This window comes from Pseudophryne corroboree, chromosome 6 (assembly GCF_028390025.1).
Source record: "Pseudophryne corroboree isolate aPseCor3 chromosome 6, aPseCor3.hap2, whole genome shotgun sequence".
In the NCBI taxonomy this organism is placed as follows: Eukaryota; Metazoa; Chordata; class Amphibia; order Anura; family Myobatrachidae; genus Pseudophryne; species Pseudophryne corroboree.
Genome location: NC_086449.1, coordinates 438,282,065 through 438,305,345, shown reverse-complemented (window position 1 = coordinate 438,305,345; position 23,281 = coordinate 438,282,065). Strand labels below are relative to the sequence as shown.

At 44.6% G+C, this 23,281-nt stretch overlaps 1 protein-coding gene across 1 annotated transcript in view; it reads right to left on the bottom strand.

The window, feature by feature from the left end:
* Positions 1-10,792: 10,792 nt before the first annotated feature.
* ABCD2 (ATP binding cassette subfamily D member 2) overlaps positions 10,793-23,281 on the bottom strand; it is a 197,581-nt gene continuing 185,092 nt past the window's right edge. The window contains exons 9-10 of the mRNA XM_063927090.1: positions 22,753-22,878; positions 10,793-14,715 (exon numbers count right to left, since the gene is read on the bottom strand). Coding sequence (XP_063783160.1) covers positions 14,505-14,715; positions 22,753-22,878 — 337 coding nt within the window. The 3' untranslated portion in view covers positions 10,793-14,504. The remainder of the gene's footprint in view (positions 14,716-22,752; positions 22,879-23,281) is intronic.

Here is a 23,281-nt window from a genome sequence, read left to right as displayed (position 1 = left end):
AACTCTGTCCCCAGGAACCAGAGTGTCTCTCCTGTGGTGGTTGCAGAGTGCTCACCTGCTGGAGGGTCGCCGGTTCGGGATTCAGGACTGGATCCTGGTTACCACGGACGCGAGCCTCCGAGGATGGGGTGTGGTCACACAGGGAAAGACTGTTCAGGGTCTTTGGTCAGACCAGGAGTCCTGTCTACACATCAATGTGTTGGAACTCAGGGCCATTTACAACGGCCTTCGACAAGCGGAGAGTTTTCTTCGAAACCTTCCGGTTCTGATTCAATCAGACAATGTCACAGCAGTGGCTCATGTGAACCGTCAAGGCGGGACAAGAAGCAGAGTCGCAATGGCGGAAGCCACAAGGATCCTTCGCTGGGCGGAAAATCATGTAAGCGCTCTGTCGGCTGTCTTCATTCCGGGAGTGGACAACTGGGAAGCAGACTTCCTCAGCAGACACGATCTCCATCCAGGAGAGTGGGGACTTCATCAAGAAGTCTTTGCAGACGTAACACGTCTTTGGGGAACTCCTAAAATAGACATGATGGCGTCACGCCTCAACAAAAAACTTCGGAGGTATTGCGCCAGGTCTCGGGACCCTCAGGCAGTAGCAGTAGACGCACTGGTAACACCGTGGGTGTTCGACTCGGTCTACGTGTTCCCTCCTCTTCCTCTCATCACGAAAGTGTTGAGGATCATAAGACAAAGAAGAGTACAGACGATACTCGTTGTCCCAGACTGGCCTCGAAGGGCTTGGTACTCGGATCTACAAGAGATGCTCACAGGAGACCCCTGGCCTCTTCCCCTGAGGGAAGACCTGTTGCAGCAGGGGCCCTGTGTATTTCAAGACTTACCGCGGTTACGTTTGACGGCATGGCGGTTGAACGCCGAATCCTAGCAAAAAAGGGGATTCCGGAAGAGGTCATCCCTACTTTAATAAAGGCTAGGAAGGAGGTGACGATAAAACATTATCACCGTATCTGGCGAAAGTATGTGTCTTGGTGTGAGACCAAGAATGCACCTACGGAAGATTTTCATTTGGGTCGTCTTCTCCACTTCCTACAGACAGGAGTGGATATGGGCCTGAAATTAGGCTCGGTTAAGGTACAGATTTCGGCCCTCTCGATTTTCTTTCAGAAGGAATTGGCTTCTCTTCCAGAAGTCCAGACGTTTGTAAAGGGAGTGCTGCACATCCAGCCCCCTTTTGTGCCTCCAGTGGCACCATGGGACCTGAACGTGGTGTTGCAGTTCCTAAAATCACACTGGTTTGAACCGCTTAACAAGGTTGAATTTAAATTTCTTACCTGGAAGGTGGTAATGTTGTTGGCCTTAGCATCAGCAAGGCGAGTGTCAGAATTGGCGGCTCTATCACACAAGAGCCCCTACTTGATTTTTCATGTGGATCGAGCTGAATTGAGGACATGTCCGCAATTTTTGCCTAAAGTGGTTTCGTCGTTCCATATGAATCAACCTATTGTGGTGCCTGTGGCTACTGGTGACCTGGAGGATTCCAGATCCCTGGACGTAGTCAGGGCCTTAAAAATTTATGTAGCCAGGACGGCTAAAATTAGGAAAACAGAGGCTCTGTTTGTCCTGTATGCGGCCAATAAGATTGGCGCTCCTGCTTCAAAGCAGACTATTGCTCGCTGGATCTGTAATACGATTCAGCAGGCTCACTCTACGGCTGGATTGCCGGTACCAAATTCGGTTAAGGCCCATTCCACTAGGAAGGTGGGCTCTTCTTGGGCGGCTGCCCGAGGCGTCTCGGCTTTACAACTTTGCCGAGTGGCAACGTGGTCGGGGTCAAACACTTTTGCTAAATTCTACAAGTTTGATACCCTGGCTGATGAGGACCTAGCGTTTGCTCAGTCGGTGCTGCAGAGTCATCCGCACTCTCCCGCCTGATTGGATGCTTTGGTATAAACCCCATGGTCCTTACAGAGTCCCCAGCATCCTCTAGGACGTAAGAGAAAATAAGATTTTAAACCTACCGGTTAATCTATTTCTCCTAGTCCGTAGTGGATGCTGGGCGCCCGTCCCAGTGCGGAAACTCTGCAAGACTTGTATATAGTTGTTGCTTACATAAGGGTTATGTTACAGTTGACATCGGTCTTGGACCGTTACTGTCGTTTGTTCATACTGTTAATTGGTTATGTATGTTCCAGGTAACATGGTATGATTGGTGTGGGCTGGTATGAATCTTGCCCTTGGATTGCTAAATCCTGCCTTGTATTGTCCATCTCCTCTGGGCACAGTTCTCTAACTGAGGTCTGGAGGAGGGGCAGAGAGGGAGGAGCCAGTGCACACCCATAGTTAAAGTTCTTTTTAGGTGCCCTATCTCCTGCGGAGCCCGTCTATACCCCATGGTCCTTACGGAGTCCCCAGCATCCTCTACGGACTAGGAGATATAGATTTACCGGTTGGTTTAAAATCTTATTTTTTTATGTCTTACCTTCATTGTGCATTATTTCAAATATGCAGACAGAAAATGCTAGGTTTCCTACTTAAGATCAATCAGTGACAGGCGGGGAGGGGCGCTAACCTAGGCTGAAGCAGGGGCGGAACTACTGGCGGGGCAGGCAGTGCATTGCACTGGGGCCCCGCCGCACTCAAGGGCCCACAGCCGCCGGCCGGCATTACATGAATGAGTCACAATGACTCATTGTATGTCATGCCGCAGCCGCACACCAGCGCTCCCGTGACCCGCCCGTCATAAGGAACGATTCTGGCGGCTGGCCACCCGCACACGAAGGAGGGAGGAGGGTCCGTCCCTCCCTCCCTCATATACAAACAGGTCACAGTCTCTCAGTGAAGGAGAGAGCCGCAGCAGCGCTTTGTTACTGGTGGAGGCGCTGCTGCTGCTGCTGCTCCTCTGCTTCACTATAGGCCGTCTCTGAGAACAGCCTATAGGGAAGCAGAGGGGCAGCAGCAGCAGCAGCGCCTCCACCAGTAACAAAGCGCTGCTGCGGCTCCCTCCTTCACCTCCCTCCTCCTTCTTCTCTACTGCCCGGGAAGCTGCACCGAGGAGCCTGAGCCAACAGAGAGGGTAAGTATAATTCTTCTTTCTTTCTTTCTTTCTTTCTTTCTTTCTTTCTTTCTTTCTTTCTTTCTTTCGTCTCTTTCTTTTTTTATTTGTTGGGACTGCCTGCCGCAATGTGTAAAAAGGGGGGACTGCCTGCCGCTATGTATAAAAATGGGGAATCTGCCTGCCGCAATGTAAAAATGGGGAATCTGCCTGCCGCAATGTAAAAATGGGGAATCTGCCTGCCGCAATGTAAAAATGGGGAATCTGCCTGCCGCAATGTGTAAAAAGGGGGAATCTGCCTGCCGCAATGTAAAAATGGGGAATCTGCCTGCCGCAATGTGTAAAATTGGGGAATCTGCCTGCCGCTATGTATAAAAATGGGGAATCTGCCTGCCGCTATGTATAAAAATGGGGAATCTGCCTGCCGCTATGTGTAAAAAGGTAGAATCTGCCTGCCGTAATGTGTAAAAAGGGCACGCTATCTGCCGTAATGTGTAAAATGGGGACGCTGTCTGCCGTAATGTGTAAAATGGGGACGCTGTCTGCCGTAATGTGTAAAAAGTGCACGCTGTCTGCCGCTATGTGTAACGAGGGCACGCTGTCTGCCGCTATGTGTAACGAGGGCACGCTGTCTGCCATTGTGTAAAAAGTGTATGCTGTCTGCCGCTATGTATAACGAGGGCACGCTGTCTGCCGTTATGTGTAAAAAGTGCACGCTGTCTGCCGTTATGTGTAAAAAGGGGAATCTGTTCGCTGTAAGGAGTAAAAGGGTCTCTACCTGGTGTAGTGGTGCTACTGTACGGCGTAATTTGAAGAATGGAGACTACTGTGCACCGTTTTATGAATTGGTATTATTTTGTGGACACACCCCTTCCCCACGAAGCCACGCCACTATGTATTTTTGCGCGCGCCTACGGCGCGCACTGCCCATGGGGTGGACTTGGATGGGATGGGGGGGGGGGGCCCAAAGCATTTTGTTGCACCTGGGCCCACCGCTTGCTTGTTCCGCCACTGGGCTGAAGGATTGTAAAACCTTATAAATACAAAATATAGAGTATATAAGGAAGTGGCCCTAGACGGCACACCCTTATTGCTAGTAGTGAGAGGTGCTACCTTGCTGAGACTTGTAGCGCCACACATAAAGAGAATGAGTGCAGGTGCACTATTCAAACACCTGTAAAAAATATAAAATCATTTGTTAATGCAAAATAACAATATGTTTACAGCCTCTTTGGAGCATAGGTGTAGGCAATAAGGGTTAGCCAATCCAGATAATGTACCTGTCCCTGCCTCTCCCTACCTGGTGACAATCGTGGGATTCCTCAGCCTTATGGTTGTCTCCAATGTGACTGTCCACAGCTCCTAGTGTATTGCTGCTTTAGTGCCGTTGCGTCCAACGAGGTGCGGGATGATGACATCACTCGGCAGGTGCCGAGATTGCTGGATGCTGATGTCAAAGTGTGCTTGGTGCTGCCACTAGTCTCCAAAGTGTTTTGTGTGTGAAACACACTTTTTCAAGGAAGACTGTTGTTTGTGTAGGCTCTAGTCTTTATAGTTAAAAAACGTTATTGCTGATTTGGATAAAAAGAAAAAACGGAACCACATGTTGGATTTGGCCTTATGGTGAAAATATATAAAGGGATTTTTTTTTCCCATAAAAAAAATCCTAAAATATGAATTAAGGTGCCACAATGTATGTAATTAATGAGTATGTGTGTTGTCAATGTTTATTTCTAAAAATACATTTAATTTTGTATCTATATTATAACCCAAGGTTTGTAATGTTTTAATTCAAAATCTACTTTCATTTTTCTTTACTTCGGCTACTAAATCGCCTCCTCAACAGTTTCTTTTTATTTTCTGTATTGATATAAATTTGAATCCTGATGGGTCCTTGTTACGAGTTTCCAAAAAGTGGTTCAATAAGCAAGTAGTTAATCCTTTTTTTTATATATTATAAATATGTGCAGCGACCCTTGTTTTGGCTTTTCTTTTTGTCTGTCTGACATTTTGAAGTTCACATGGGCATGCAGCTAAGTATACAGTATAACTTCTTATGTTTCACATGTGAGGTGGTTATTGATTGTATATTGTTTACCGGTGGTGTGGGATTTAAATAAACTTGTCGCTTTTGTTGATTTTTGATTGTTATTTTTACAGGCTTTACAATTTAAACATTGATAGTATCCCTTGATTCTCTTTGAGGAAGAGGGGTGGTCTTTGACAGTTAGATAATTTGAAACTAATTCCTGTTTCATACTCTTTGCTTGGTGATAGACTATCCAAGGGTTTTCTGTCATCAAAGGTCCTAACGTTTCAGCCAATTAAAGGATATGCCAATGTTTTTAAACCATATTTTGCATCAAGTATGTATTGCATTTGAATTGTGTGATGAAAGGGAGAGATGGAGTTGTTTCTTTATTTTTTTCTTAGTATTTTAGCATTTCTTTCCTTTGCATTTGTTCCTTCTCGACAATCTGTGATTACAGTGAATACCTGATATGCTGGCATCAATATATTGATGACATCTTATTTGTATGGGGAGGATCCAATGAAAAAGTAGAAGAATTCATGAATTCTCAACCAGAAGGCTGAGGAATCCTACGATTGCTACGAGGTAGGGACAGGCAGGGTCAGGTACATTATCTGGATTGGCTAACCCTGGATGCCCACAACTATGCTTCAAAAGGGGCTGTAAACATATTGTTGCTTTACATTAACAAATGATTTTATATTTTTACATGTGCCAAGACTAAGCCTAGCGCTCAATTCTATTTTATCCCATTAACTCACCTTATTTGAGCTGCTTCCTACCATAGCGCCAAATATATATTTACCTTAACCTGACAAATAAAGCAGATTAATATAATAAGAGAAATACTTTGTGAGTGCCTAGAAGGTATCAGTGTCAAATATTCAAAAGATTGTGTTCAGGGGAGTTTGGCAGGATTTTTAAACTGGATATATTGTATCCTAATGGGTTAAGTGAGGTCAGAGATCAGTGGCGGAACTAGACAGCAACATTATAATGAGTCATCCTGACCTATTAAACGCTGCCCACCACAGTGTCCTGGGCCGCTTCAGTGATGACGGAGGGATGGAGAGGGCAGTGTTGGCCACACTGCAGTCTTCCTGCCAGTGCTGTCAATCTGATTGCGCCTACCCACCACATTTTATATTCAACAAGTGCTGTACTAATGTTCCCTCCCTAGTGTTCCAGAATACCAATGGTGGTGGGCACTATGTTGCAGCGCAAGCATGGCGCATAGCATTCTGGGAGCAAACGTGGGAGTGTACGGAGCAGTCAGCACTCTCAAACATACGTGTGCTGCAGCCTGCCTTCCTTCCATCCATGAGTGCAATAACTGCAGCACTTTGACACACAGTAAGGCTCCATTTCCAAATCTGCTGTCTGCTGCTCCCAGTTCGCAGCGCTGCTTCTGTTGCTGGGACTGGGACAGCAGATGACTGGTATATAGTTACACACACTCTGCAGTGTGCAAGAGAGCAGCCCCCATTTATCCCCCCCCCCCCTACCACACTGCAGACCCCACTGGAAGGAGGGATTGTGCTCCTGCTGGTAATGGTAAGTGTGTGTCCCTACAGGACCAACTTTTATCCGTATGTAGCCAGCCCTGGTCAGTCCATGCCTTAGTGTAGGCTATAGTAGAATCACGGATGTAGCATAGGCTATAGTGTTGTCAGTGATGTAGTATAGGGTATATAGGGGTCAGGGATGTAGTGTAGGGTATAGTGAGGTCAGGGATGTATTTAAGGGTATATTGGGGTCAGGGATGTAGTGTAGGCTATAGTAGTCTTAGGGATGTAGTGTAGGCTATAGTAGAATCACGGATGTAGCATAGGCTATAGTGTCAGTGATGTAGTGTAGGGAATATAGGGGTCAGGGATGTAGTGTAAGGAATAGAGGGGTCAGAGATGTAGTGTATGGTACAGTGGGGTCAGGGATGTAGTGTAGGGTATATAGGGGTCAGGGATGTAGTGTAGGGTATAGTGAGGTCAGGGATGTATTTTAGGGTATACTGGGGTCAGGGATGTAGTGTAGGCTATAGTAATCTCAGGGATGTAGTGTAGGCTATAGTAGAATCGCGGATGTAGCATAGGCTATAGTGTTGTCAGTGATGTAGTGTAGGGAATAGAGGGGTCAGGGATGTAGTGTAAGGAATAGAGGGGTCAGAGATGTAGTGTATGGTACAGTGGGGTCAGGGATGTAGTGTAGGGTATATAGGGGTCAGGGATGTAGTGTAGGGTATAGTGAGGTCAGGGATTTATTTTAGGGTATACTGGGGTCAGGGATGTAGTGTAGGCTATAGTAATCTCAGGGATGTAGTGTAGGCTATAGTAGAATCACGGATGTAGAATAGGCTATAGTGTTGTCAGTGATGTAGTATAGGGAATAGAGGGGTCAGGGATGTAGTGTAGGGTAGGGAATATAGGGGTCAGGGATGTAGTGTAAGGAATAGAGGGGTCAGGGATGTAGTGTAGGGTACAGTGAGGTCAGGGATGTATTTTAGGGTATACTGGGGTCAGGGATGTAGTGTAGGCTATAGTAATCTCAGGGATGTAGTGTAGGCTATAGTAGAATCACGGATGTATCATAGGCTATAGTGTTGTCAGTGATGTAGTGTAGGGAATAGAGGGGTCAGGGATGTAGTGTAAGGAATAGAGGGGACAGAGATGTAGTGTAAGGAATAGAGGGGTCAGGGATGTAGTGTAGGGTATATAGGGGTCAGGGATGTAGTGTAGGGTATAGTGAGGTCAGGGATGTATTTTAGGGTATACTGGGGTCAGGGATGTAGTGTAGGCTATAGTAATCTCAGGGATGTAGTGTAGGCTATAGTAGAATCACGGATGTAGCATAGACTATAGTGTTGTCAGTGATGTAGTATAGGGAATAGAGGGGTCAGGGATGTAGTGTAGGGAATAGAGGGGTCAGAGATATAGTGTATGGTACAGTGGGGTCAGGGATGTAGTGTAGGGTATAGGGAGGTCAGGGATGTAGCATAGGCTATAGTGGTGTCAGGGACGAAGTGTAGAGAATAGAGGGGTCAGGGATGTAGTGTAGGGAATAGAGGGGTTAGGGATGTAGTGTAGGGAATAGAGGGGTTAGGGATGTAGTGTAGGGAACACTACATCCTTTTACTTTTAACTAGTTTTGGAAGATAAATTATTACCTAACTAATAAACTAATATGTAGGTACAAATAAAATCTGAAGATGGCTTTTCTTACATTTAAAACACTTTTACTCTGCTTAATTTATTACACATAATTGTTTAAACAGATAAAACACACAATATAGACCCAAGTGTGGGCTTTACATGGTAGTATTAAATCATAGTGTTATAAGTGCTTACCGTAACCCTCATCCTGCAGCACCATCTTGCCGAGTACGTCACCTATAACAACCCCCTTTCCCAGAGCTACTATCATTCAGTTGTACTCCCATACAGCCAGGGCTTTAACTCTAATAAGCAATGCAGGCATAAGATCACAAACACATATTTAAAGAGAACAGGACACTCTAGAAACACTGAATCACATAAAAAGCAATAGCTAAATGTACAATTTAACTTGATGGCACTAACAACAAAATGCACTAGCTGAGTATGCCATTTGAATAGGAATAACACGATAATTCTAAAACTAAATATAGAAAACAGCTAAACGAATCTTCTGAATAGCATTGGTAAAATACACTGAAGTGTAAGCTAGTAGATTTTCTAAATAGGACAGAATGAAATGTAGAGACATGCTGGGTAGATCTTATAAATGGCACAGGTAATTTACACAGTACAGAAAAACGGACAAAATAACAGGTTTTCTGAATAGAGCAGATTAGCTGAACTGTGGTGACATGCTGGCAGTTCTTCCAGATAGTACAGATAAATGAACTCCACTGAGCAGAGTATCCAAGCAATGGCCAGGACTATCAGAATAGGACTGATTACAACCCACAGAGGAGTGATAAAGGGAAATCCCTAAAAAGGCTGAACAGCCAATCATCACATGTCCAGAAACCAAGCAAGGCTCTGAACAATCAAGTCAAAACACAGCTCAGTATGATGACTCCTGGTCTGCACACCTGACTGGTTGCCAGAAGACTGATTAAAGCCATTAGAGCTAACCTCACCAGGAGCTGCTGAACTGCACTTCTTCCTGATTCTAATAGGCCCTACACATATAAAGATCCGCCGCCGAGCTGCCCGACGGAAGATCCGGCTGACCCGGCGGCGCGCGGGGGGGGGGGGGGGGCAGTGACGGGGAGAGTGAAGTTTCTTCACTTCCCCCGTCACCCGGCTACATTGACGTGCAGGAAAATATGGACGAGATCGTCCATATTGGCCTGCATGTACAGCCGACGGGGCACCAGCGATAAACGAGCGCGGGGCCGCGCATCGTTCATCGCTGGTGACTCCACACTCAAAGATATGAACGTTATCTCATTCAATAATGAACGAGATCATTCATATCTTTGATGAATATCGGCCAGTGTGTAGGGCCTATTACACATAGTGGGCCTCAGCAACAGTAGTAGCAGCAGCAGCAGCTCAGTAACCGCATATATAATACACAAACCATACCTCCCAACATGACCCTTTATCCATTAACTAGTTCAACACAGGTGATGGCAGTCATAAAGAGGTAAGTCCAGGAACAGAGCATTTTGTCCCTCCTGGAAGGTGTCATGTTGGGAGGTAGAGTATTACTTCTCTTGACTCCTATAAGTATTTACTGGTAAAATGTGTAACTGTCAGTGAAAGTAAATCACACTAATTTTTATTTTAAAGCATGCTATATAGGGCCTGATTCAGTGTTGCACGCAATGTCAATATTTACGAAGTTGAGTGATTATTGGCTGACTGCGCATCCATCACGATCACACTATGCATGCATTGGGATTCACTAGCGATGATGGTCAAAGAGAGGATTTGTTGGCAAAGTCACTGACAGGGACCGTTTATGGGATGTAACGGGGACCGGTGGCAAAAATGCAGCCATGTCACAACCATTTTTTGGGGTGTCTCAGCCTGTGAATGCAATCCCGTAAGCAGAAAACATGGCGCCAGCACCTGTTTCCAATGCCATGCTGTGTCACCATAGAGTTACTATGGACTGCGACAATCAAATGATCTGCAACTTAAGCTTTGTGTTTGTGCACAGTTGCATGGATCTGCAATGTCACCTGTGTGCGTCTCCATACAAATCCTGCTGGCTGAGATATCTGCATATTTTTGCACAGTAGCTGCGTACAGGATCACAGCTGTGAATGCATTAGCATACGACTAAAAGGCCCATACACACTTGACGATAAAATGAGCGACGTCGTTCATTTCAGCCCTCATCAACGACGTCGCTCATTATATCGTCAAGTGTGTATGCATCCGACGACCACCGATGCGCGGCCCCGCGGGACGTTAACGACCCTCGCTTATCTGTGGAGCATGTATGCTCAATTTCCACTATGGTCGTTACCGACCAGAGACGTCGTTGAATGTGTATGGTGTGAACGACCAACGACCAAGCCACTGTTCACCAGCCCTGTTCCCAGCTCATTAGTTTAATAAACTGTTCAGCTTGGATGCTTCAACGATGAATGGTCTTTGGTCGTTGGTAGTGTGTATGCTCATGTCGTTTGCTCAGCTGTTCAAGGGAAGTTCAAGGGAAGTCGTTAACGACATGTGCATCGTCAAGTGTGTATGGGCCTTTAGTATGAGTTTTTATAGCATTACTGTGCATAAAATAAAGGTAGACAAAATATATTGTGCTTTAATGTATTTTATTAAAATATTTATTTTACTTATTCAGCATTTATTTCTCTGAGATGTTTGAAATACAGATTCAGTGACACCATAGGAAACTGATGTAACTTGTTTGCCATTTCTTATTCTTTGATTGGTCATGCCTTTATTGCCATAACAATTGCAACTCATGATACATTATGTATTGTGCATTTACAGTGCATAAAGTAATTGACTGCCCACATGCTACTGCAAGTCTATAGGTTCTGCTGTTCAATAGGCTTAGAATAAAACATGTTCTGCATTATCCACTGTTACATTCTAGAGGTGGTTCTACTTATAGAAAACCAAACAGGCCTTTGTTGAGCATTGGTCAAAGTTATTTTCTTCCCCAATAAATGTACAAATTATTCTAATATATAGCAGTATAGATAAATTCTGGTTACATTCAATTCTTATGCCCACTGAACAAGCCCATGAACCGTGTGCAAAACCAGAAATATTGTTTATGAGGTATCATAGATTTCACCTTATATAAACATAATCGAAATAACTTCTGCTTTAGTTTATTAAAAAAATATCTCCACTGCATAGTTATAAGAATAATTGGAGTGAGATGACCTAGACCAGGCATTCCCAACCACGGTCCTCAAGGCACAGTGCAGGTTTTAGTGATATCCAGGCTGTAGCACAGATGGTTAAATCAAAATAACTGAGCTACTAATTAAGTCACCTGTGCTAAAGCCTGCACTGTTGGTGTGCCTTGAGGACTGTGGTTGGGAAAGCCTGACCTAGACCTACACAATATATTGCATGGAATATTTAAATGAACCTTTATATCAGAAAGAGATGTTCATTATTTCAAAAAGTGCTGTTTACTAAAAAGTATAATCTGGTACTGTGGAATACATTAATTAGAGCAGAAAATAATTTCTGGATATTTAATTAGCAGCAAAGCACATTATCTGTAATGCTTCTTGTCACTCAGATAGGTATAGTGTATGCCAAGTGATATAATAACCCCTTTCAGACCGTCAGCAATAACCCAGGTTGAAAGGAGCCAGTTGAAATAATCCGGGTCAAGCAACCCAGTATATTAACTTGGGTAGCAAGCAAGGTTGAACACGTGTTTTAAACCTGGCTCGCGGTGCGATGTGAACCCGAGACCCGTTCACACCATAGGAAGAGGCAGCGCTTGGAGATCATCTCATCTCCAAGTGCAGCCTCCGCATGCGTCGGCGGTGACATCATCAACCTGGCATATTGCCGGGTCAGGCCACCTGTCTGAAAGGGGTCTCACCGAGTTACACCCGGAAAGGACCCGTGCACAAATCTCGGGTGTGACTTGGCTCAAGCGGTCTGAAAGGGGTAGAACTGACCCAGAGCCCCAAATAGTTATTATACCACTGCACCATTACCTAAAATGTATTACTTATATTCCACTTTTCTTCAGACATAAACTAAAATTGACAACTTGAAACATTTTGGATAGTTAGTCGGCAGCCCTAATGCATGGATTTCATTTTTGGTGAACATGTATACATTAGCAGGTTTTTCTTACATAATATATAATTATATATGAAAGGAAAATAAACACATATAGGGGGTCATTCCGAGTTGTTCGCTCGCAAGCTGCTTTTAGCAGCTTTGCATACGCTAAGCCGCCGCCTACTGGGAGTGAATCTTAGCTTATCAAAATTGCGAACGAAAGATTCGCAATATTGCGAAAAGACTTCTCTGTGCAGTTTCTGAGTAGCTCGAGACTTACTCTGCCAGTGCGATCAGTTCAGTGCTTGTCGTTCCAGGTTTGACGTCACAAACACACCCAGCATTCACCCAGACACTCCTCCGTTTCTCAAGCCACTCCCGCGTTTTTCCCAGAAACGGTAGCGTTTTTTCACACACTCCCATAAAACGGCCAGTTTCCGCCCAGAAACACCCACTTCCTGTCAATCACATTACGATCACCAGAACGAAGAAAAAAACCTTGTAATGCCGTGAGTAAAATACCTAACTGCATTGCAAATTTACTTGGCGCAGTCGCACTGCGGACATTGCGCATGCGCATTAGCGACTAATCGCTCCGTTGCGAGGAAAAAATAACGAGCGAACAACTCGGAATGACCCCCCATAGTTCTTACATATCTTATATTACACCAGACATAAAGATGTGATACTGCTAAAAATGTTACGTTCCATTATTAAACTTCTAGTCAAAGAAACAAAATAGCCGGAGTCATCTTAATTGCTATTTGTTGTACCTTTTACTCTTTGTCATTAAAAAATAATTTAATACTAAAGAGTGCTTAATTTATGAAGATTACTTGATGTTACTTAAACTGACTTTAAACAGATGTCTACATTTATATATTTTGACTAGATTACCCCCAGACCAGAGGATAATATATTAGGTGAGATATATCAAACCGTGGAGAGAGATATAGTGGAGAAGCTGCTATTGTAACCAATCAGCTTCTAGCTATCATTTATCTAGCACAGTCTACAAAATAACAGTTATAAACTGTGTTTGAAAAATGATAGGAGCTGGTTGGTTGGTACTTTATCTCTCTCCAAGGATTATACATCTGTCCCAGAGTTAGACAGTAACAGACAGCCCCTTTAGCTGAGCTGTTGCTACAAGATGGTATACAGTCAGGTGGTCAACTCTGATATCATCCTAAAATTTACAAATTAAATGAAAATACAATCTAAGAGCACCAACCAAATGATACCAGATTACATGACTGGTTTTAACTGTTATTGCCCATAAACTTTTTTGATTTGAATAAGATCAACTGCATTGTTGGGTAATCTAATCAATAAACAATCGACATTGATATGAATAACGCACTCAAGTAACAGTTTTCTTAGCAGATTTTACATGTAGTGTTTTGTATCTAGAGCATGTGCTGGTAGGGGGATCCGGTCAGTCAATCCTGAAATGGATTGAAATGCCAGCGTTGGGATCCCAGGGGGGTTAGGTTAAGGCTGCGGGGGGAGGGTTAGGGTTAGACTGCGAGGGGGGTTAGGGTTAGGCTGCGGGGAGGGAGCGTTAGGCTGAGGGGAGGGGAGATTAGGGTTAGGCTTGTGTGTGTGTGTGTGTGTGGGGGGAGGTTAGGGTAAGGCTGTGGGAAGGGAAAGTTTCGGATAGGTGGGTAGGATGTTAGGAATAATTTACTTACCAAATGGGTGTCAGGATCCTGAGCGTCAGGATGCTGCTGTTGGTATTTTTACTGTCGGCATCCCAAGCGCCGGCATCCTGATACCATCCCACTGGAGGAAAGTCTGATTAGCATAAAATGCAGTCTTTAAACTGAAAATGTTCAAACAAATTTTCTACCAGAACAATCAGAATTCCGATTGCTTGGTATGTTACATTTTATTATATTGTATCATTTGTCATCCACTCAGTTAATAATTGTTTACAAAAAGATAAATAAATAATACATTTCTATAGTACAACCAATGACTGTGTGGTCAGCTTTATACATTTAAGGAGCTCACAAAACAAAAATGTATCTCTTGCAAGCACATATTCTGCAGATCTGATTAATCATATGATAATTGTACGTATGTTAATTTATTTTACATATTTTTTCAACCCAGATTCATATACAAGAATCCATGCATAGAGTACATTCATTCATTTGCATTAGACATCATAACCTTTAGTCTGGATACATTTCTGGAAAAAAAAGGTAGAGAATGGACAACACATTGTCACATGAAACATTTATTTCTCTTCAGAGATCGTTTTAAGTACAGAATCTTCTCCTAGGATTTTACACAATTCATTCAACCTCTGCTGCATCTTAGGTATTCCAGCGAGCTGAGATTCTAGTCTTTGTTTTTCTTCACTTAATGACAAACGTGTGGCAGTGTCCAGTTGTTCAAAGCGCCAACCTCCTTCCCCATCAAACTGCAACAAATGTGTGTGATATTTCCTATGCAGATAGATAAAAAGAAAGATGATCTGAGGAAAACTACAAACGTTCTATAATGTGTTTGCTATGAATAATTAATAAAAATTCCATTATGAAAGAGTCGTGCTCCATTATCTGAAATAGAGGAATTCTAAATCTAGCAATGTCCAACAATGTGTTATAAGTGAAGATTATAATTGTTTTATTCATTATCTTTCAAATACTAGTGTCAAACAACAATTAAAAAAGCAGGTGTTAGCATCCAGTATATTACATTTCTGTAAACCTAAAAAATTTTTATTTCTATTTCGTCCTAGAGGATGTTGGGGACACCAAAAGAACCATGGGGTATAGACGGGATCTGCAGGAGACATTGGCACTTTTAGACTTTCAAAGGGGCGTGACCTGGCTCCTCCCTCTATATCCCTCCCCAGACTCAGTTTAGAAAATGTGTCCTGCGAGACGGAGGCACTCGGGGGAGCTCTACTGAGTTTCTCTGAAAAGACTTAGGTTAGGTTTTTTATTTCAGGGAGATCTGCTGGCTACAGCCTCCCTGCTTCGTGGGACTGAGGGGAGAGCAGTCTAGACCCACTTCTAATGAGTTTCAGGGCTCTGCTGCTGCTGACAGGATGCCTCCGCACCTGAGTGGAGATGAACGCCGGGTACTCTCGGATGTTCGCTCCCACACCCTGCCGTCACCCCCTTTCAGAGCCAGAAGTCAGAAGATAGGTGAGTATGTAGAAGAAAAGAAAACTTATCTTCACTAAGACGGCATTACAGAGGTACCGCACAGCGATTGCACAGTGCGCGCCGGGCTCCCATACAGTATACACCGCTGGGTGCAGGGCGCCGGGGGGGGGGGGGGGGCTGGGGGGGCGCCCTGGGGAGCCTGTTTACCTCAGAAAAGCTGGCTAGTGGGACTAAAAGTGGGTGTGAGCTGGCTTTTTCCCTTTGTGTTCCCTGACAGGCTTTGATTTGGGTGCTGTTTTCAGTGGACGACAAGTCTGAGGCAGATTATTCCTCTCAGGGGGATAATTTATTGGGGACACCATATGTTTTGGGGGTGGCCCTGTCGGCACCGCCGGCTGCTGACTGGTTATCTACTTTGAATGCTTTAAATGCTAATGTCACTCTTTTAAATCAAAAGTTTGATCAGTCTGAATCTTAAATCCAGGTGTGGAAGAGATCAATGGAGGATGCTTTATTGCAGGTCCAGGGCCCTCCGGGGTCGCTCAAACGTGGTGTTGACCAATTAGTTGACACAGATACCGACACAGACTCTGAGGCTGATGTCGACTATGCTGATTCCAGATTAGATCCTAAATTAGCTAAGAGTATCCAGTATATGATTGTAGCTGTTAAAGACATATTACATATTGATGAGGACCCTATTACACCTGAAACGAGGGTCCTTATTTACAAGGAAAAGAGACGCTCAGTTGCTTTTCCTCCATGTTTTGAACTAAATGACCTCTTTGATGGCATTTGGAACAACCCTGATAAAAAATTTCTAATTCCTAACCGGATCAAGGTGGCGTACCCCTTTCCTGCGGCTGATAGGGAAAAGTGGGAAACACCAGCCACAGTTGACAAGGCCCTAGCGCGCTTGTCTAAACAGGTAGCCCTCCCTGCGGCTCAGTCGACGAACCTTAAGGAGCCGGCTGATCGTAAACATGAGCCTGCTTTGAAAGCTATTTTTACAACCACGGGGACGCAGCTTAGGCCTCTTATTGCGTCAGCGTGGGTAAGTAGCGCTATTGAAAAATGGGCTGAAAGTTTCTCTTCTGATTTGGATAATCTTGATAGGGATAGCATCCTAGTGACGCTTGGTTATATCAGGGATGCGGCTGCGTAATTGAAAGAGGCTGCAAGAGATGCTGGCCTCCTCTGTGCTAAGGCTAATGCTATGTCAGTTGCGGCTAGGCGAGCGCTTTGGACTCACCAGTGGAATGCTGACGCCGATTCCAAGAAAAATATGGAGTCCCTTCCATTTAAGGGAGGTGAACTTTTTAGTGATGGCCTTACTGATTTGGTATCGGCGGCCACCGCGGGTAAGTCAACCTATTTACCTTATGTTCCCGCGCAACAAAAGAAACCAAACTATCAAATGCAGTCCTTTCGGCCCAACAAGTATAAAAGAGGCCGAGGAAATTTCTTCCTTGCTACCAGAGGTAAAGGAAGGGGCAAGAGAACACCCGCCTCCTCGGGTTCCCAGGAGCAGAAGTCCTCCTCGGCTTCTGCCAAATCTACCGCATGACGCCGGGTCTTCCCTACAGGAGACCGCACCGGTGGGGGCACGCCTAAAGTTCTTCAGTCAGGTCTGGGTTCGTTCGGACCTAGACCCTTGGGTGTTGCAAATTGTGACCCAAGGGTACAAACTGGAGTTTCAAGACGTCCCCCCTCGCTGTTTTTTCAAATCAACCTTACCAGCTTCGCTTCCAGACAGAGTTCTAGTCTGTGGAGCAATACAAAAATTGTGTCAAAATCCGGTTGTGGTCCCGGTTCCCCTGGCACAGCAAGGGGAGGGCTTTTATTCAAGCCTGTTTGTGGTACCAAAGCCGGATGGCTCGGTAAGACCAATCCTCAACCTGACATCTCTAAATTTTTTCCTGAAGAAATTCAAATTCAAGATGTAGTCTCTCAGAGCGGTGATCTCCAGTCTGGAGGAGGGGGAATTCATGGTATCATTGGACATAAAGGATGCATACCTTCATGTCCCTATCTATCCCCCTCATCAAAGGTACCTCAGGTTTGCAATCCAGGATACTCATTACCAGTTTCAGACGTTGCCGTTTGGCCTGTCCACGGCTCCGAGGATTTTCACAAAAGTCATGGTAGAGATGATGGTTCTCCTCTGCAAGCGAGGAGTTACAATTATCCCATACTTGGACAATGGGGGTAATTCCAAGTTGATCGCAGAAGGAAATTTTTTAGCAGTTGGGCAAAACCATGTGCACTGCAGGGGGGCAGATATAACATTTGCAGAGAGAGAGTTAGATTTGGGTGGGTTATTTTGTTTCTGTGCAGGGTAAATACTGGCTGTTTTATTTTTACACTGCAATTTAGATTGCAGATTGGACACACCACACCCAAATCTAACTCTCTCTGCACATGTTAAATCTGTCTCCCCTGCAGTGCACATGGTTTTGCCCAATTGCTATAAAAATTTCTGCTGCGATCAACTTGGAATTACCCCCAATCTCCTGATAAAGGCGAGATCCAAAGACAAGTTGGTACAGGACATTGCACTGTCCCTATCGATTCTGCAACAGCACGGCTGGATCTTAAACTTGCCGAAATCACAGTTAATCCCAACAACCCGGTTGGCGTTTTTAGGTATGATTCTGGACACAGTCCAGCAGAGAGTGTTCCTCCCTATGGAGAAAGCTCTGGAAATTCAGAGTTTGGTAAAACTCATTCTGAAACCAACAACAGTCTCCATTCATCAATGCATTTGGTTGCTGGGGAAGATTGTAGCGGCATACGAAGCCCTCCAGTTTGGGAGGTTCCATGCCAGAGTGTTTCAGTGGGACCTGTTGGACAAGTGGTCCGGATCCCACCTTCATATGCACCGGAGAATAATTCTCTCTCCCAACACCAGAATCTCACTCCTGTGGTGGCTCCACAGCTCTCACCTCTTAGAGGGACGCAGGTTCGGGATCCAGGACTGGATCCTAGTGACCATGGATGCAAGTCTCTGAGGTTGGGGAGCAGTCACACAAGGGGTGTCCTTCCAAGGAAGATGGTCAGGTCCAGAGACTCATCTTCACATAAACGTTCTGGAGCTAAGGGCCATTTACAACGGCCTTCTGCAAGCGGAGCATCTTCTTCGAAACCGGCCTGTCCTGATCCAATCGGACAATGTGACAGCAGTAGCATACATAAACCGCCAAGGCGGCACAAAGAGCAGGACAGCCATGGCAGAGGCCACAAAGATTCTCCGCTGGGCAGAGACACATACAAGCGCTCTTCCGGGGTGGACAACTGGGAAGCAGACTTCCTCAGCAGACACGATCTACATCCAGGAGAGTGGAGCCTCCATCAAGAGGTCTTCACACTAGTGACAAGTCTTTGGGGGGTTCCCCACATAGACACGATGGCATCTCGCCTCAACAGAAAACTTCTGAAGTATTGTTCCAGGTCCAGGGACCCTCAGGCGGCGGCAGTGGATGCACTGACGTCACCTTGGGTGTTTCCGTCGGTGTACATTTTCCCTCCGCTTCCTCTCATCCCAAAGGTTCTGAGAATTCTAAGAAAAACAAAGATTCCAGCGCTCCTTGTAGTTCCAGACTGGCCAAGGAGAATTTGGTACCCGGATCTTCAGGCGTTACTGGACGAAGATCCCTGGCCTCTTCCTCTTCGCGAGGATCTGCTACGACAGGGGCCGTTCATCCATCAGGACTTACAGCGGCTACGTTTGACGGCATGGCGGTTGAACGCCAGATTTTAGGCCGAAAGGGTATTCCCAGTGAAGTCATCCCTACCCTTATTCTTGCTAGGAAGGGTGTGACGTCAAAGCACTATCACCGTATTTGGAGGAAATATGTTTCCTGGTGCGAGTCCAAGAAAGCTCCTGTGGAGAAGTTTGACCTTGGACGGTTTCTCCTTTTTCTACAAAATGGAGTGGATGCGGGCCTTAAATTAGGCTCCATTAAGGTGCAGATTTCTGCCTTGTCAATTTTCTTTCAGAAACAATTGGCCTCACTTCCTGAGGTGCAGACCTTCGTGAAAGGGGTCCTGCACATACAGCCTCCCTTTGTGCCCCCTGTGGCACCTTGGGACCTTAATGTGGTATTGACATTCCTTCAATCACATTGGTTTGAACCTTTACGTAAAGTGGAATTGAAATTCCTCACGTGGAAGGTTTTGTTGGCATTGGCATCCGCAAGGCGGGTGTCTGAGTTAGCGGCCTTGTCTCACAAGAGCCCTTATTTGATCTTCCATGAAGATAGAGCAGAGTTGAGAACTCGGCAACAATTTCTGCCAAAGGTGGTTTCCTCTTTTCATATTAACCAACCTATTGTGGTGCTAGTGGCTACTGGCGCTTTGGCTGAGGAAAAGTCTCTAGATGTGGTCAGAGCTTTGAAAATTTATGTCGCCAGAACGGCTCCAGTTAGGAAATCAGAGTCTCTGTTTATCCTGTATGCTCCCAATAAGATTGGGTGTCCTGCTTCCAAGCAGACCATTGCCCGCTGGATATGTCGAACGATTCAGCAGGCTCATTCCACGGCAGGTTTGCCATTGCCGAAATCGGTGAAGGCCCATTCCACTAGGAAGGTGGGCTCGTCCTGGGCGGCAGCCCGGGGTGTCACGGCATTGCAACTTTGCCGAGCTGCTACTTGGTCGGGGTCAAACACGTTTGCAAAATTTTACAAGTTTGATACCTTGGCCGATGAGGACCTTAAGTTTGGTCAATCGGTGCTGCAGAGTCATCCGCACTCTCCCGCCCGCTATAGAGCTTTGGTATAAACCCCATGGTTCTTTTGGTGTCCCCAACAGCCTCTAGAACGAAATAGAAAATAGGATTTTAATACCTACCGGTAAATCTTTTTCTATGAGTCCGTAGAGGATGTTGGGCGCCCGTCCCAGTGCGTACTGTATCTGCAGTTTAGTTCTGGTTACACACAGGTTGTGTTATGGTTTCTTCAGCTTGTTGCTGAATTTTGTTCATGTCCGTTGGCATGTGTTCAGTTGAATGCCATGTTATTCGGCATGTTTATGGCATGAGCTGGTATAATGCTCACCTTGTTTGTTAATTCCTTTCCTCGGAATGTCCGTCTCTCCGGGCACAGTTCCAAACAGAGTCTGGGGAGGGATATAGAGGGAGGAGCCAGGTCACACCCCTTTGAAAGTCTTAAAGTGCCCATGTCTCCTGCGGATCCCGTCTATACCCCATGGTTCTTTTGGTGTCCCCAACATCCTCTACGGACTCATAGAAAAGGATTTACCGGTAGGTATTAAAATCCTATTTTTACTTATAGTAGTTTCTATTTAACTGCAAGCAGTATACTGCTTACCTTTGTACAATTTCAGGTTATTCACTGGCTATTTACTGAATTGCTTAAATTTCAATAAAAACTGGAAAAAAGGGGCAGTTTAAACAGACATGTAATGTGTTATATCGCCACCCACTGGTTACGCCTCTCTAATCAGAACAGCAACATTTTACTGTTTAGTTCATACATGGTTGAAATAAAAGCAAATAAAACCTACTAAAGAGAACTTGGCAAGCAAGAAAATCTTACAATACAAATAAAATTAATGTTGGTTAATGAGTGAAGACTATATACTGTATAAGATATTGAGGGAATGAGGCCATAATGGATTGCTACTCTATTATAAAGTGATCACACAGTCACGGGGGTAAATTTACTAAGATGGGAGTTCTATTTAAGATGGGATGTTGCCCATAGCAACCAATTAGATTTCAGGTATTATCTTCTAGAAGGTGCTAGATAAATGAGAAGTAAAATCTGATTGGTTGCTACGGGCAACATCCCATCTTAAATAGAACTCCCATCTTATTAAATTTACCCCACAGTTTAAATCTATCCTCGCCACCAGGGGTAAGCTGCCAACTTTTGGCCTGGGATTAGATACACTGCTCAAAAAAATAAAGGGAACACTAAAATAACACATCCTAGATCTGAATGAATGAAATATTCTCATTAAATACTTTGTTCTTTACATAGTTGAATGTGCTGACAACAAAATCACACAAAAATTATCAATGGAAATCAAATTTATTAACCCATGGAGGTCTGGATTTGGAGTCACACTCAAAATTAAAGTGGAAAAACACACTACAGGCTGATCCAACTTTGATGTAATGTCCTTAAAACAAGTCAAAATAAGGCTCAGTAGTGTGTGTGGCCTCCACGTGCCTGTATGACCTCCCTACAACGCCTGGGCATGCTCCTGATGAGGTGGCGGATGGTCTCCTGAGGGATCTCCTCCCAGACATGGACTAAAGCATCCGCCAACTCCTGGACAGTCTGTGGTGCAACGTGGCGTTGGTGGATGGAGCGAGACATGATGTCCCAGATGCGCTCAATTGGATTCAGGTCTGGGGAACGGGCGGGCCAGTCCATAGCATCAATGCCTTCGCCTTGCAGGAACTGCTGACACACTCCAGCCACATGAGGTCTAGTATTTCAAGTATTTAATAAGAATATTTCATTCATTCAGATCTAGGATGTGTTGTTTAAGTGTTCCCTTTATTTTTTTTTGAGCAGTGTAGAAGCAAGAGGCCCAGCTCTTACAGTACATCACTGTGGTACAATGGAAAATCTGAATGGCAAATACCATACAAGTGTGGGTGGTTTTATATAAACCATAAAATATCCGATAAATAGTTGTCAAAGAGCTACTAGGAAATGCAACACCGCTTCACCTGATTGTATACTCTGTGAAGACTACACCTGCAGCCACTGCTACATGAAAAAATACCAGCAGCATTGGAATATGTCATTTTAAACATTCTACCCCCTTATATTTTGATCATATAGATTTATTTTAATAATTGAGGTGACAATAACATGTGATAGACAGATAGATCTAATGTATATAATAGCATATTACAGAGTAAAATGTATGTACGGTATATTATTCTCAGCTCCATTGTAGGGCCATAGAACTGGATTTATATAGAAGAGATAATAATGGTAGTACCGTATTTACAGGAGATCAGTATGATATCCCGGCTGTTAGGAGACCGTTTAGTATCTCGGCGGTCAGGAGACCAATGCCGGGATCCTGACAGCTGGGATACCGGTGGCAAGTGCAGCGTGTCCCCTTGCTGGCTCACTACACTTCGGGCCTGGTGGCGACCTTTGGACGCCACAGGATTATATTTCCCCTCGGGTGGCGGTGTGGACCACCACCCCAAGTGGGGATTCCAGGTTGGCGGTATTTCACTAGGTGTCAGGATTCCAGTGTTGGTATCCGGACAGCCGGGATCCCGACAGCTGGTAAATGGAATGCCTCCCATTTACACTGTGTGTTAAAACATACACTGTATGTATTCCTCTAATGTTGCATTCAGGATTTACTGCTTACCACAGAGAAGGGCGATGAGTTATGGAAAGAAGGCTTATCCCAGCATCTTTTGCGGCTTGAAATATCTTTCCTTCCACATCTATACTCACAGCACTGGTGCATTCATCTAACAGTGCAAATTGTGGCCTGTTTGGGAGAAATTACATATAAAATAATTATTTGCAGAAGCTCTATGTGCATTTAATAATTAGTGCTATTTCAGTTGTTTTTAAACATCACAATTCATGCAGAGGTTACTAGCATTAAACATATGGGGCGGGATGTAATGACTTGTGAGATGGCTGGTGCTCCAAAACTCCGGCCAAACTCGTAAGTTTTTTTAAAAGCAGCAAACGTTTACAAGGTAAAACCAACCAGAATTTGCCTTGTAAACGTTTGCAGCTTAAAAAAAAACAACATACAAGTTCACCTGGGGTCTCAGAGCTCCAGATGTCTCACAAGTCATTATATCCCATGTTTTTTTTATTTTATTATGTTTTAATATATTTGTTCCTTTGTTCCCCTCAGGCTTTTATTCGTGACTATGTGA